General features: G+C 38.2%; 1 protein-coding gene across 2 annotated transcripts in view; it reads left to right on the forward strand.

Annotated features, from left to right (window-relative positions):
• LOC131805510 (transcription factor hamlet-like) overlaps positions 1-12,218 on the forward strand; it is a 74,678-nt gene extending 62,460 nt beyond the window's left edge. For both annotated transcript variants that reach the window (XM_059128724.1, XM_059128725.1), the window contains exons 6-8: positions 2,625-2,781; positions 9,559-10,614; positions 10,736-12,218. In XM_059128724.1, coding sequence (XP_058984707.1) covers positions 2,625-2,781; positions 9,559-10,614; positions 10,736-11,917 — 2,395 coding nt within the window. In that variant the 3' untranslated portion in view covers positions 11,918-12,218. The remainder of the gene's footprint in view (positions 1-2,624; positions 2,782-9,558; positions 10,615-10,735) is intronic.
• The last annotated feature ends 4,232 nt before the right edge of the window (positions 12,219-16,450 follow it).

Genomic DNA, 16,450 nt, shown 5'->3' on the forward strand with positions numbered 1-16,450 from the left:
TTTTTACATTTTTTTTTTTTAAATTTTATTGAATGAAAGCAAAAAATGTCGGAAATAGCATCAATTTTTAGAATAATTTTAGATTTGTTCGAATTGGTCACCTTTGGCACAAATTATGGCCTTCAAACGGCCAATGGAATCTCCAAGGTCCGCGGCCAAAATGTTTGCGTGCCCAAGGCTTTAATACGCCCTCCAGAATATTCTCATTATAATATTCGACATTTATTCTGAATCTACGGAAGATTAATACGAGCGGAGAGCGACCATCGGAGAAAACCAAATTCGGCAGTTCACCACTTTCGGCCAAGCGAAGCAACTCTTTAGCTCTTTTGAGCCTATTTTCTTTCCGTTACGGTTCAAGTTCTTCAACTTTTTGGATATTCAATTTAACCCGAGCTCATTTTTCCATATTTGCCGAATGGAATATATTTCTGCCATTGCGACTCGGGCTTCGATCAAGTCGCTTCTTCACTTTTCGAAATATTTCTGCTGTTGTTGCTGTTTTCTTCCGTCCACTTCCACGATAACGAGCGTCGGTAACAAGTGATGGTACGAGACACAAAAGATTTATTCGCATTTAAATGCTGGAGTGCTCTAACGATAGCCACTTGTGGTTTTCCAGCCAAATATAAAGAAATCACACTATCACGCTTGAATTCCATCACGAATAACTTTTTCCGGAAAATTCTTGCAAAAATGCTTTTGTAAATGCACTAAAACTGTTGTTCCTTTTATTGGATTTTAGAATTTTCTAATTACCAATATATAGCCACGAGTTCTCTTCGTTCAACTCCAGCATTATGTTTACTTCCAGACATCTCGTCGATCACTTGCATAAGTGATAATCCTTTTAATCAATTTTGCAGATCAATGCTACTACCAATACATCATGGACTGCCAAATGAGGAACCTTGACCTCAGCCATTTATTGGATGAAACCTCAGTAAGAGATATCTAAAATTAGGAAAAAGTTGTCCATGCCTATTTGGAGTAGGACATTTTATTTAGAGGACTTCTACAAGAAATAAGTATCTCCTAGATATTTGTGGTACCTCGATGCCAATTATTGGCTGATTATCCAGAGGTCTCGTATTCGCAAAAAGCTTAAAAAAACTTTCCAGAATTTCTAATTTTTCCCAAAGCGATCTTGTTTTTCCAAAGGCGTGTCTCAAAATGGGGACTAACGTCGATTTATTTATTTATTTATTTTTTTTTTTTGAAAAAATTATCAAAATTTAAAAATTCCATGATAAGGCTTTTTAGACTACGAGGTGATAGGAACACACTTCAATTCTCCAATAGTTTCGAATTATATAAGCAATGTTCAATGTTTCCTAAATTTTCTTTCTCATACTTCAACTCCTTCCTACTCCTACTTCTCCTCGAAGAATACTTGATTGTGGTAATTATTGGAACAATGTCTTCTTTACGATTGAATTATCATCCAAGTAACCTTTGAAAAATAATCAAACACACAAGCAAACATTGCTCCCCTGCAAAACAAATTTGTTTGCCCGCCAGTCAATATTTGCCCAATAGTTAGCCACCGTCAAAGAAGAAAAGTGTTAACAGTGGCGGCTTAGCACAACGCTCGCTGAGGTAAATATTTACCGCTTAAGTGGACACACAGCAAAAGTGTCAATTACTCTACACAAATTCATTTCAAGTGGCCGCACTGCTCTCTCTCCTGGCCAGGCCATTACAATGGAGTGCAAATGCATGCAATCGCAATAAAACGCTGAGCTATGGTTTAGATTTTTTTCTGTTTTTTTTTTTTTTATGGCTGATGACATGATTTGCTTTGGGAAAAAAGGACACTTGAAGAGCCATGGCATGTGTTGTCATTTGTTGGTGGTGTTGGTTAATGGATAATTTTGATTTTACAACAACACGCAAATGACAAATCACAAAAATCATCACCAAATGAAGGCAAGTGACGGACAGCCAGGCAGCACATGTCGAGCAACAACTTGAAAAGCAGTTACAGAGGATTCCAAAGTTGTGGGTCACCATGTCCCTTTCGGTGGCCATGTGGCCATCCCGTGCGACCTTTTGACAATTAGGTTTTGGTGTTTGTTGTCGTTGTTGTTGTGTTGAAGAGTGGGCCACTGATGAAACCTTTTGATTTGTTGCATATTAAATGAAAATATTCATACACATTTGTCAGTGGCCGAAGGGGAGGTGCCCACCAACTGAATCAACAGAGGATGCAGAGGGGAGGCAGCAAAAAAAAAAAAGGATTTTATCTGATAATTTTCTAAATAAATGGGGAGTTGACTAGTAAAACAACAACAACAACGAAATGTGAAGTGTTTGTGATTTTGCCTTTTTTAGTTTTTCTTTTTTTGTTGTTGTTGTATTTTGGTAAATGTTTTCATGTCAAAAAGATTTCAATCGCTCCATTATTGAACTTCTAACTAAAAGGAGAGTGAGTGTGTGTATGTGTGTGTGTGTTTTGTTTACATTGTAATTTATTTAAATGAAATGTGAATTCTGACACATGTTGAGCGCTTTTGATGTATTAAACAAATGACACTTGTCTTTTAGCTGTGATGGAACGGAAGGCTAATTAATTTAATTCGGTTTTTCTCATTTCTCTTTTTTCTCTCTATCTCTCTTTACAGACTCGATGACCATTTAGTGGGTGCTCATCATTTTCGCAAAGACGAATTTCTGTGTGAATTGTGTTCAAAACGTTTCTGCCATCGTCCTGTGCTGCTGAAACATCGGGCATTGGTCCACAACGAAATCAGGAAATATCCTTGTGAAAATTGTACCAAGGTAAGTGGGGCTTCATTGTTTTTTTGTTAATTTCGTCTATTTTTTTTTTCTTGTGAAAAAATAAGCTTGTTTTTTTGGATGATGGATTATGGTCTTAATAATGTTTATTTTTATCTGTTGACCATGTCGCATTTTTTTCTAATTTCGATTTTTTCCTTCATCTCAATGAGCTTCAATTGTCCATTGTTTTGAAAAGAGAAGAAAACAATAAAAAAAATGAAAAAAAGTAAATGTCTTGTCATGCAGACACACTCATGCATGTTTTCGGTTGACAACGAAGACAACAAAAAAGAAGTGTGAAGATTGATCAACTTGAAGAAATCTTTTTGTTTGTGATTAACAGAAATCTATTTTATCAACTATCTGAAGACAAAAAAACCAGCAACAACGAGAAAAATGCTTAAGCAATGTGACGCGATCAACAAAACTTTTGATTTCTAACATATCAATATTGCCGTCGGTCATTTGTGCTTTGATACCCTCCTTTTTTGTCCAGCCTCAGAGCTTCTACTGTTTTTGTTTAAAAAAAAAAAAAAAAATAAAATAAAATCTCCTTTGTCTTCTTTCAAAGTCATTTGGGTGGACAGTGGTTTGGAATCGAAAAGATCATGGCGAAGGTTTGCTCGTTTTCTCTCGAGAGTAAAACTTTCTCGCGAGTAGAATTGCTCGAAGAGTTTAATTTTTTTACGGAGTCTACTCTTCACTCCTTTTGTTTCGTGTGGCAGCGCTCCCGAATCACTCCGTGTTGAAAAATTAGAGTGGGGGTCGAATAGCCCGAAATAGAGTAAGATTTTACTCTAAGAGTGAAAATGAGTGAAAAAATTATTGTGTGTACCTGCGTGCAACAGCAAACCCGTGTTGATGTTGCTGTAAAAGAGGGGTGGAAGAAGGATGGACAAGGTGTGAAACATACCGATAGCAAGGGTATGACAAAAATTAAAAGAGTGCTCGGCACTCAAAAACGAGCAAAACATGCTCACTCATATTCGAGCGACATCGAAGAATTCAGTTTGTTCGATTTTTTCCGCTCCTTGGAGCACTCCCTCTCGAATTCAAGTGAGTTTCGCTCTCTATTCAAATTCCATCGAATTTTTCGGAGGTCTGGATGAGATACTTTTTTTGATAAAACAAGTAAAAAAAATAAGTTTGAGCGGCCAAAATTTTAATACCCTCCACCTTAAGGTAAAGGAAACATTATGACCACAAATACCAATTTTTGGACATATTCGTGGAAAAATGTGCCAAAAATCATCAAAATACCGAATATCGGTAGGTACCGCTATATGAGGCTATGCAAAAACGTGGACCCATTAGGACCCACAAATACCAATTTTTTGATAAATCCGCGAAGAAATGTGGCGAAAATCATCAAAATACCGAATATCGGGAGATACCGTTATGTGGGGACTATACCAAAACGTGGACCGATACATCCCCTTTTCAATACCAACCATCCTAGACACAATACAAATTTTTCTGCTAAATTTTGACTCTCTACGGTTGAGGTCCTCATAGCATCCTTCATCATCCTTTCTTTTAAAACTACGAACAAGACCCTAGGAACAAGCAAATTTTTTCCTAATCGAAGGACCATTGCTACGAAAATTCACATTTTCTTAACTTTTTTTTATTGATATAGTTATCTTTGATTTAATTTTCGTCCTCTTCCTCTCTCTCTATCTCTCTGAGATTAACCACAAATAAGTGTTCCATCTTTTCCAAACACTCCTAACCACAGTGCAATCAAGCCGCCCTCATCCATATCAACAAAATTTGAAAGAAATAGAAAAAAAATCGAAATCAGTTAATATATCCAGCGTCCATCCATCCATCTATCCAGATACCCTTCCCTTCACAACGACGAAAAAAACAGAAATAATAACAATTGGAATGCATTAAACAATTAAACATTATTTGGAATTAAAATACTTGGCTGGTTACACTTGAATGTCTCGATTCGTTATTTATGGTAAATTTGGATGTAGCAACAATGAGTGGCTAGCTGGCTGGCTGGCTGGCGATTAGGGCGTGGACCATTTGTGGTGGCCAACAACGGACAATGGTTAACACTGACATTGGAGGGATTTGTTGAGGGGGGAGATAAAAGAGTTTTCATAGCCTTAATTTATGACATTATTTTCTTGCACCTCATCAACCACCAGACCTCAGTTGTTGCTTCATCTGCTGGGGTCGGCTGTGGTCGTCCATCAATAGCTTCTTTATCGAGCTCTCTGCGCTCACTCCATGTCCAATCATCATTATCATAAATGTAAGAAAAAGGTAAGCAGCATTTGCTGCTGTTAGTAATGTTTTTCTTATTTTGTGGCAAGAACCACAATAGCAACAACAACAACAGAGGCTTAATGGATTTTGAACATCAAAAGATTACTAAGCTTAAAATGCTGCTGGATGTTCTCCAGCAGTAAAATACCCAACGATGCTGGTGTTCAATTGTGGTTTTCTAATTTCATTTGATGATCAACCTGACCAAAGTCAGTTCGATTTGCTGTTGTTGTTATCTTCAACTCATAAATCCAAGAAGGAAGAAAAAACAACAAAAACGTTGAAGAAGAAGCAGAAGACAAAGTGTTATCTCGGCCACTGTGTCTTGTCGGGACCGTTACAATTACGCTGTCATTGCATTCCGAATCGAGTTCATCAATTTAAAGAAAATATGGTCGGTAATGAATGTAATTGTTGGGCTCTTTTTTTCGAAGACTAGTTTCGTTTTTTCGTCTTCCTCTTCTCTTCTGCTTCTTAACTGGTGTTAGGATGTGTCTGGTCCTCGAAGTGTATCATTTGTGGTCATTATGATTATGCACTTACAACAATTGCTAGCATTCCAAAGCAAACCTTTGTGAAATCTGGAGAAATTGATGTTGGCTCTCAATAGAGGTCGTTAGTAGTCAATAATCTAACGAAGAATGATCAGGTGAAAGAAAGGCATTCTTTAGAAGTTGGATGATGGAATTATGGAGATATTGCATTGAATATGAGATATCTCATATGGATATTATTAGATGGAATTAGAGTAGAAAGTTGGTATTTTAGGATAACTAATCGGGGTTTTATCTGAAGTTTTAAAGGACTTCTAATTCTACAAACGTATTTTTAGGGAATAGCTATGTACAGGGTGAGATAAAAAAACTGCAACAAAATCAAACGCCTTCATTTTTACATTTTCTTTTTAATTTTATTGAATGACAGCATGAATGTCGGAAATATCATCAAATTTTAGAATAAATTTAGATTTTTACGAATTGGTCACCTTTGGCGAGAATTATGGTCTTCAAATGGCCAATGATACCGTCACACGCTGCCCGAATGTTGCTCTGCGGTATTTTGGTTCATTCCCGGCGAAGCTCTTCTTTAGGTGATCGACACTTTGGTATTTTTTAGTGCCAACCTTGCATTCCAAAATACTCCAGACACCGGTTACTTTTGATGACAAGAAACCTTCACCAGATTTTCGGTTCCTTTAGCTTTCAAATCGTACACCGACTTTTGAGGCTGATTAGAACCAGAAAAAATTGTCGTTACCAAATAATGAGTTGACAGCCGTAACTACTTACCTGCCAACCCATTATTTTTCCGAGGAAATTTCACGCAGTTTTCTATTTGGCGCCCAAGAGATAAGAAATTGTAGAACAAAATTTTTTGAAATGTTAGAATCCACTTTTCCAATTATTTTGTTTTCCCCACTTCTGGGATTGAACTCGCAACCTTATGATTTGTTGTTAAACGTTCAGCCCAAACAAAAAGCCTTATAACTAAGTGATTCACTCATCGTATTTTACCATTTTTGTTCGTTTGATAACACCGAGATTCGAGTTCGCATACTTCGGTTTCGTAGTTGGAAGAACACATTACTTGCTGACATCACTCATTACTTGGTAATAAGAAAAGATAATTGTTTTACCCTGTATTTAAAAAATAAGCCATTGTTTTCCACCTACTGACAACGCAGAAGGATATTCGTTAACACTTTTAATGGGTTATTCGACTCCCAAGATTTTGCTGTTTTTTTTAATTCTCCATTTCAAGATTCCATCAGACAACGCTTAACTAACTTTTCAAAAATACCTTTTACCATTGATCCAATTATTTGACCTCTTTGACATTTTCAATGGTGAACCTCGTACTCCATTCGAATTAGAAAGAAACCAAAGTTTATTTCTCCCCCCCCACTTTTTTTAGAAACATGGAAAAGGAAAAGCTTTGTAAGGATTTTAACAGATTAAGATTACCAGCCATACAATCTCCAATGCTGTGGCCATAGATCAAAACAAACACACACACACACATAACCACAATGACAACTGCTGAACAAACAAGCAGCACACGATAAATGAGAAGAAAAAATGTCGCCAACTTCAGCTACCGCCTTTTAAGTCACTGAAACTGGCCAGAGCGAAAGAGTGCGGGGTGGGGGAGAGACTTTCAAAGTCATCAACATTACCACTCCCCAAATGGCCATAAATATATCGTTCAATACATTCTCTTTGTAGGTGGTTGGTGGTTAACCTGGTCTCTTCTTTAGCCGTCTTCGTTGTTGTTGCTACAAAATTACCTTCAACAAATCATGATCGTCATTATTGTTATTATCGGCTAGCTGCGGTCTTAGCCTCATGATCATCGCGCTTTACGACAACATTAAGCTGACACTCAAAAAGCTTCAAAATTTCGGATTTTCGTTTCAGTTTTTTTTGGGGGAATGAGGGTTTGGGGGGGGGTTGCAAACTGAAATTCAAGTTAAATAAAAATTGTGATAACCATCCACCCCCACCTACTCTTCTTTCGTTTTCTTTGCTTCATCATCACATCTTTGAATCCGTTTGTTTTCTTGTTGCTGTTGCTGTTGTTGCTGCTCAGTAGTAGTCGAATCTAATCCATTTAATGTGGTAATAGTGAGCAGCACGAGCTACACAACAATCATTCTTCAATTTTTTTGGTCTAGGAGTTTTTTCTTCTTGCATTGTTTGGCACAAAAGACGAGGAATTGGAAATGGATGAAACGAACCTTAAAAGGGTGGTGTGTAAATTCTCCAGAGATTCTCTTTATTTCCCGTTTCAGGATGTATGGAGAGAAATACGTATTTGAGCAACGTTTCCTGAAAATATTTACCAATTCCCAAAGTTGTCTAAAATTTTTATTCTGCCAAAATTTTGGACTTCCAACTGTGAACTTAGAACTGTATTTAGAACAGGTCCCGACAGAAAGCCACACTTTTATGTTCTCCCGATGTTGTCACTCTCTCATTACATTGTTTGGCAATGGTTTTGATTGTGAGTATGGCGAGAATTACGCTCTTTGAAGGCCCGCGAGCCTACTTTTGGCTGGACCTTATTTAGAGATTTAGGAAAAAAAAAATATCCAACTACCAACTTGGATTTCACCTTTCTTCCCGACTTTTTAAACCATCTCCCTACTGCTAAGGTCTCAATACCAAGAATTATGCCCTTTAAAAGCCCGCTTTTGGCTGGACCTGATTTATAGTGTTAGGAAAAATTTACCGAACTACCAAATAATTATTTTTCGATTTCACTTCTCTTCCCAAATTTTCACACCACCTCCTTTTCTTCTAAGGCCCCAATACCCCCGAAAATTATTTTTTTTGACAGCATGATTAGGCAGGCCAAATAACAAGACGCTAAATCAACAATTTATATATCGAAAACATTTTCGGAATGTGTCGGTGTGCGTGCAAAGTATTGGCGGCGGGTGGCAGACAAATGGCCCAAAAGGTTTCTACAGAAATTTGTCAGTGTGTGTGTGAGTGCCTCGATTGAATAACGGTGGATGGCTTGACAACGCTCACACTCACCTCGATGACGACGAACGCCGACGACAATTGTATCAATTGATGGCCAGCAATTGTTCGATCACTTGGTGTTATCAATAATGGATGGAGGTTGGACGGATGGATGGATGAACAGGCATTTAAATGGTGGAGGGAGTGTTGGATTGTAATCCCCCTCCCTTCTCTACCACCAGCGATCTCATTTGCGTAATCAACTAGTTTGAGTGAGCGAGTGAGGGATTTACGTTGTTTGTTTGTAAGCCCCGCTTTGGCAGATCCGTTTAGAGACGTTTCAAAAAATCTGTTTTTTTTTTTTCGTCGTTGTTTTCTCCAAGAAATTCGATTAACCGAACAATTGATTGGAGGAGTAAGTGAATGAGTACAGAGAACGCAACTGGATTTGGGTAAACGCCACAGCAGTGGTAGGTAGCCGCCGTCATTTCTTGTAGGGCTATTCATTCATTTACCAAACAATCTATTGTCTGTCCCGTTCGGCTGGCTGGCTGGCTGGTGGTGGTGCTGGCATGATTGATTGATTATATTTTCGTTTTCGTTTGGTAGCTTTTTAAGACCACAAAAGAGCATCTAAAGACCACCACCACCACTACCAGCGAATAACGCCTGATTTGTCCTCTAAATACAAAAAGAAGGTATTTTACATACCAAAGGCAAGCACACACACACACCCTCATTGTAGCCACTTTACATTTGGCCAGAGACGGTTTTAAAGGTTGGCCTGCTGGGTTTTGTTGCTGTCACACACGGTAGCCACCACCGTTAGGCCTGTTTCTTTGTTGTTGCTTCTTTGGAAGAAAACAAAATGAGATTGATTTTTGGTTTTAGCTTTCAAAGCGTTAACACTTTTTCGATTCATCCATCGCTTTGCGCACACACACACATACATACACACACTTATTACACATTATCTAATTCTCTTCAATAATTTTTTTCTGTTTCTGTTTCATTTTTTCTTCAGGTATTTTGTGATCCATCGAATCTACAGCGTCATATTCGTACCCACCACATTGGTGCCAGAAGTCACGCCTGTCCCGAGTGCGGCAAAACATTTGCCACTTCATCTGGCCTCAAGCAACACACGCACATTCACTCCTCCATCAAGCCGTTCCAGTGCGAGGTGTGCTTCAAAGCGTACACGCAGTTCTCGAATTTGTGTCGGCACAAGCGGATGCACGCCGATTGTCGCATGCAGATCAAGTGCAACAAGTGCGGTCAGAGCTTCAGCACCGTTACCTCATTGTCGAAACACAAGCGTTTTTGTGATTCCACCAACGTACCGCCGGCAGGAGTCGGATTGCCACCCAGTCTACCTCATCCAGCAGCGTTGCATCATCAGGCCCAGGCCCAATCCTCGTCGGCAGCCCAAGCTCGATCTAGCGGCGGCGGTGTCAACGGCGTTTCGCAATTTGCCAACAACATGGCCACTCCACCCAACCCCTTTTCGCTGTTCATGCGTTCACCCTATTTCCCACCATTTCCGGCAATGGCCTATGGCTTGCAGAGCATATTCCCTCAGGCTCCAGCGGTGCCCACGCCTAACTTCCCTCTGATGTTCAGCAAACCTAATGTGGATCTAAGACTACAACAGCAGCAGCAGCAGCATCAACATCAACAACAGCAGCTGCGTTCTCCAGTATCACATCAGCAACAGAGCGGTGGACATTTGAAACACAACTCCATGTCGCCCAATTTACCCAAGGAACAAATGGCGGCAGTTCATGAGGCCTTTGGTTTATCCTTGGAAAAGCAGGCAACGGAGAGAGACGACAACAAGCCATCACGTAATTCCTCTGTAGAGCGTTCGCCATCATCATCGTCGCGGGGCATTAGCCACACACAGACTCTTAAAAAAGAGTCTCAACATTATACCTCCGATGAAGAATCCAATTCCGTGGTGGAACTGAAAACTGAACCCAAGGATGAAGAAGACGAGGAAAAAGAAATTGGAAATACCAAACATCGTAGTGATGATGAAGAAGAGGAGAATGTTTCTCGACACAATGATGAAGATAAGGTGAGTATTCGAAAAAGAATAAGTCTTCGAAAACAAGATTTTTAGGGAAACTCCCTGTGTGCTCCCAATTGTTGCTAATGACCAGTTTTTTAATTATTTTATTTTATTTTCGCCTTTACAGAAATCAATTGACATTGTTTCGGTATCGCCACGCCATGAACAGGAACCCCACACCAAATCAACAGCTGCCGCCGAACTACCTCTGGATCTAAGCTTATCGCGCAAGCGCATTTCATCAAGCGATTCCCGTGAAAGCCACGAGGAAAACAGCCAGAAATCAATGGTGTTGCAGCAACACAGCCCCCGCGTTCGCAGCCCCATAGGCAATGAGGGGCTCAGCAATGCTGAAAGCTATGAACCACCCAAAAAGAAATCCTCCTCCCTAAGAGCTGCATTTGGCCTGGGCAGCAGAACATCGACTGCCTCACCGGGACCCACACCCTCACCATCGCCTCCCATGACAAATGGCAATGGAACCAATGGCATCAACGAAACCGCCCCCAATGCCAATATGCCACCCACATGTCCACGACCCATACACCCGATGCTGCTGGACGAACTCTATCGCACACACGCATTGGAATCAGCCTTTCAACGTCCGTTCCCTTTTTTAGGACTAATGGGCGAGCGGCCGGCCTTTGATGCCAATGCGTTGCGCGCTAGAGGAGAGTCGTTTCCGCCCGAACCAATCTTTCGCGAGGCCCTAAGAGGTCTGTCGTCGGGTGTAATGGCTGCCGCCGCCCATCAATCTGGAAAACTTAAGGATCGTTATACTTGCAAGTTCTGTGGCAAAGTATTTCCCCGCTCGGCAAATTTGACACGCCACCTGAGAACCCACACCGGGGAGCAACCGTACACATGTAAATACTGCGATCGGGCCTTTAGCATTTCGTCGAATTTGCAGAGGCATGTGCGCAACATCCACAACAAGGAGAGACCTTTCCGTTGTCATCTCTGTGATCGTTGCTTTGGCCAGCAGACGAATTTGGATCGCCATCTGAAGAAACACGAGGCTGAATCGACTGGATTGGCCATCAGTGATTCGCCGTCGTCAAATGAGGCTGATCGTGACGACTCGTATTTCGATGAAATACGTAGTTTTATGGATCGTGTTACATACAACGAAGAGATGTACACCCCGACGAGTATGGGCAATGGAGAAAATGACACCGACTACAATGGCAGTGATGGCGAAAATGAGCTATCCGTGTCAAGACCCTCATCGGTCGATGAGTTAAATGGGGAGAATAGTAAAACAGCGGGACAAAATGAAACGGTAACGGTTACCGAAGATGAGCAGTAATTTTGGAAGAGAGAGGATGAGGAATTTAATTTTGTTATGGAATGGCCCATATGCTGACCACGGGGTGTTTCTATTTAGCCTGTAAATATGTACTAATCATAGCATTAAGTAATTTTCAATTAGATCTAAAAAAAAAAAACATTTAAATTTAATTTTTTAAACATTTAAGCGTTATCTTTTTAATTCCTATAAGAAAAAAAAACAAACAACAACAAAACAAGTAGCAATAAGAAAAAAATTTGAAACAACAAAAAAAATTGATTGAAATGGCAACAACACCCAAAACTGATAATAAACGAAATGGAAATTGAATTGTTTAATTAAAAGAAAAAAAAAAAAAAAAACAAACTAAATTAAGAGCACTGCTATTAAAATATTTCAAAACACACACACACATACTTATTTTTTTTTATTTTTTGGTGTATCCAAACATCCTTGGAATTTGAATAATGTGTGATGATGACGATGACTTGGAAGTGATTTCGTTTGTTTCGTTTTCTTGAAATTTGTTTTGTCATTCGCATTTAATTTTGAAAACTATGAAATGACAAAATACCAACCCCAACAACAAAAACAACCACAACGAGATATTTATAATGTTATTTTGTTCTTAAGCTTAAGCAAAACAAAACTACAATATTTTGTACATAAAAACAACAACAACACCCACAACCAAAACTATACATAGTAGTAAATATATCTATAAAAACAAATAATTACACAACTTGTTTATTTATTTAGCAATAAGTGATTTTTTGGCGATAGTATTTTTTAAATATATAATTTTTGAAATACACATATTTTTTTAATATAAAATAATTTCTAGTGAAATAATTTGTTTTCCTTTTTTCATTAGTTTTAAGCCCACCCACACACACAGACACAATTTCGTTAGTTTTAATTCAATTAAAAATCTAATGAGGATCGTCAATTTTGTTTGGAAATTGGTTGCAAGTAAATTCCAACAAATTCGTATTTATAAATACCATTAATTATTGTTAGTAATTGAATTATTATCATTCTTATAATTTTGTAATTTTTTCGGTTTAGTTTAAACAATTTAAATAACAGAAAATCACAACGTAATATGAGAAAATTATTATTCAAAATAAAAAAACAAAAGAAAAAAACAAATTTAAACAAAAATATACACATAAATTTAATCAAGAAATAAAAATGTGTTTTCATTTTTTTTATTCTCCTGATTTAGCTCCCAGTGACTTTTATTTGTTCCCAAATCTAAAAAAATTTTTTGCTGGCAAGCATTTTATCTCAAATGAAGATGCAATTACAGTTGCTATTTTAAGAACTTGAGGAAAACTATTTTATTCAAGGGATAGAATTTGTAGACAAGCGTTGGACTAATTTTTTTGAAGCTTCAGGAGATTCAGTTGAAACATAAAAATATTTTTGACAACCCTAATATTCTCTTTCATTGATAGGCTAAGAATTTTTAGAACCGCCCTCGTATGAAAAGGAGTTGTAGTTGGGTAGTGGATTACATAAAATAACCAAACGTTTTATGAAAAAAAAATCAGTCGGTTTTGCCGACAGATGTATACCCTCAGCCAATGTCCGTTCATTTAAATATATATTTTGACTTCTGTTACGATTATTCAAATTGTTGACCCTTTATGGAGTAGGTTCCGAAGGAATGGGCCAATATTGTACATTTCGTATCGGACCTAAATAAATATTATATAAATATTGCGATGTTCCAGGTTTGGACTATATGGACAACTTCCTTCACTTTATATGAGGTATGTGACAATTTTTAGAAAATGTTAAAAGTGTGCTCGACGTTCCACATATAGTCGACCGAAGTATTTCATAAAAATACTGAAATGGGCAAAATTACAAGAACATCGAACATTTATATCCAATCTTATACGAAGTTACGATACATAAAAGTATTGACAATTGTGACGCTTTGTGTGTGAGGTACCAGAAGCGGTACTTCACAAAAGATCTTGCTTTACCAAAAATATTTTGATGTGTGAAATTTCAAGAGAGTTGGATGCTTATTACGCTTTCTTTGAACGTTTTGTTTTTCAAAATCTTGAATCCTATGTGGGGGGAAAACAGAACAAATTATCCGATCTTCACCAACTTTATAACAGTTCTTGTGTTCATGGAAATATTAAGATGTACCAAGTCTGGATAGAATCGAATGTTAATTTCACGTTTTATGAGTTTTATGAATACTCAAAATTTCGAACCTTTCTGGGGAGGTGGGAAGTGAACCGATATATCCCATCTTCACAGCAGATTTTGTATCAGTAGAAATAATGAGATGCGTGAATTCTGAAGAGAACCGGATGCTTATTTCGGATTTTATGATTGTTTTGATTATTCAAAACTTTGACCCAGAAGGAATGGTCCGATATATACCATCTTCTCACCAGACCTTGAGTTAATAAAAATATTATGAAGTATGTAATATGAAGAGAACCCGATACTTATTTTGGATTTTATGACGTTTTTGTTAATCAAAACTTTAACCCTTTGTGGGGGAGGTACCAGAAAGAATGGTCCGATCTCTTCCATCTTTATAACAGCCAAGCCTCAAAGGAATCGGATCTTAATTACGTGTTTTATGAGCTTCATGAATATTCAAAATTTAGACCCTTTGTCGGGAAGGTACCAGAAGGATTGGACGAAATATACCCCATCTTCACACAAGACCTTGGGTTAATAAAAAATATTGTGATGTGTGTATTTTGAAGATAATCTGACACTCACATCACATTTTATAAGTATTATAATTATTTGTGGGGGTGGTTCTGGGTGGAGTGGATCGATATTGTCTATTTTCGCACCTGACGTAGCACAGATGTAAATATTGGGATTTGCAAAGTTGGAGCCAAATCGGATTATCCTTTCTCTTTATGTACAGTAAATTATTATTATTATTATTATTATTTTTTTTTTTTTTTTTGAAAAAGTTGACATTTTGATGTCCATATCCGAACTCGATTAAGGTTTGAAAATAATATAACGATGTACCAAGTTTAAACCAGTTTGGATACTCCCTTGGGGAGTTATCGTGTGCAAGAGCAAACTAGACAGATCGCTAGATCGACTCCAAATATCCTGAAGCAAATTTTGTCCAAAGACACTTTTAATTTAAAACAATTTTGGAACAAAATTATCATGTCCGATGAAGCCCATTTCAGATTGAATGGGACCGTAAATAAGCAAAATTGCCGTTTTTACGCCACTGAAAATCCTCAGGAGATTCAAGAAGTGCCTCTTCATAACGAAAAAGTCACAGTTTGGTGCGGCGTTAGTGCGAAAACGGTCATTGGGCCGTTTTTCTTCCAAAATGAAAATGGCCATGCTGTTACCATCAATCAGGAGCGTTATCGCGACATGATGACCAATTTTGTGATGTCAATTATTCGTCGAAAGCGTATAAGGCAGTTCTGGTTTCAACAAGACGGCGCTCCACCGCACACAAGTCGCATAACAATCGATTTTCTGAAGAATTTGTTTCCGGGCCGTTTGATGTCGAAAAGTGGTGATTTGGACTGGCCACCGCGTTCGCCCAATTTGACGTGGCCTGACTTCTTCTTGTGGGGATATTTGAAGTCAAAGGTTTACGTTAACAAGCCAAGGACCATAGAAGAGCTCAAGGACAACATTCGTAAAGAAATAGCCGTTATTCCGGCCGAAATGTTGGCAAAAACGATGGAAAATGCAGCAAAAGGGGCACAATACGTCATCAACGCCCGAGGCGGCCATTTGAGAGATATCATATTCAAAAATTGATGTAAACAAATCTACTTGGAACAAATTAAATGATTAACATTGCCAACCGCCAAAATTTTTATTTTTTTTTTTTTTTTTTTAAAAAAAAAAACAACTTTTTTAATTAAAATCAACCTTTAATTACGGATCGCTGACAGATAATAATGCTATTATTACCATCAGCCGCATTTCTACTGCTCTTAATAAAATTATTTAATTCTAATCTGATTACACCGGCACTCACACATACTCACACTCATTCCCAACATACATGAAAACTGAAAGTAATGGATTACAACTAAAAATTGCAAAATCCAAATGACGAAGAAATAGAAAAAATCCAAACCATTGACCGCATTGTCCGGCCTGACTCTACAAAGTATCAACATCAACGGAGATTTACATAGCGAAATCTTTCGACATATTTGACATAAATTCCTTTTCGTCCAGCTACGCCAATTGCTACGATTCCGATACGATGTTGAATCAGAACACATAATGCCTCGGCCGCCGGTGCTGCCGCTTCACTAACACGTTTCTTATTTAGAATAGCACAGAAGTTTTTACTTTCATTAACTGCGCATGCACGACACAAATCTCTGTGACAACGCCATAAATCTTTCCAAGTTGAGGCAGCGCACAGCACCACCACTAACCAAGCAACCGGTGGCTTACTCAGCGATGGATACGGTACTGGGGCACATAAACAACCGGCCATAGTCATCCAATTGGAGACACTACCTCCACCATCGTTTGGTTACACTGGCATCCGGACTTCCATTA

The sequence above is a fragment of the Musca domestica genome, unplaced genomic scaffold, assembly GCF_030504385.1.
Source record: "Musca domestica strain aabys unplaced genomic scaffold, Musca_domestica.polishedcontigs.V.1.1 57, whole genome shotgun sequence".
Taxonomy (NCBI): domain Eukaryota; kingdom Metazoa; phylum Arthropoda; class Insecta; order Diptera; family Muscidae; genus Musca; species Musca domestica.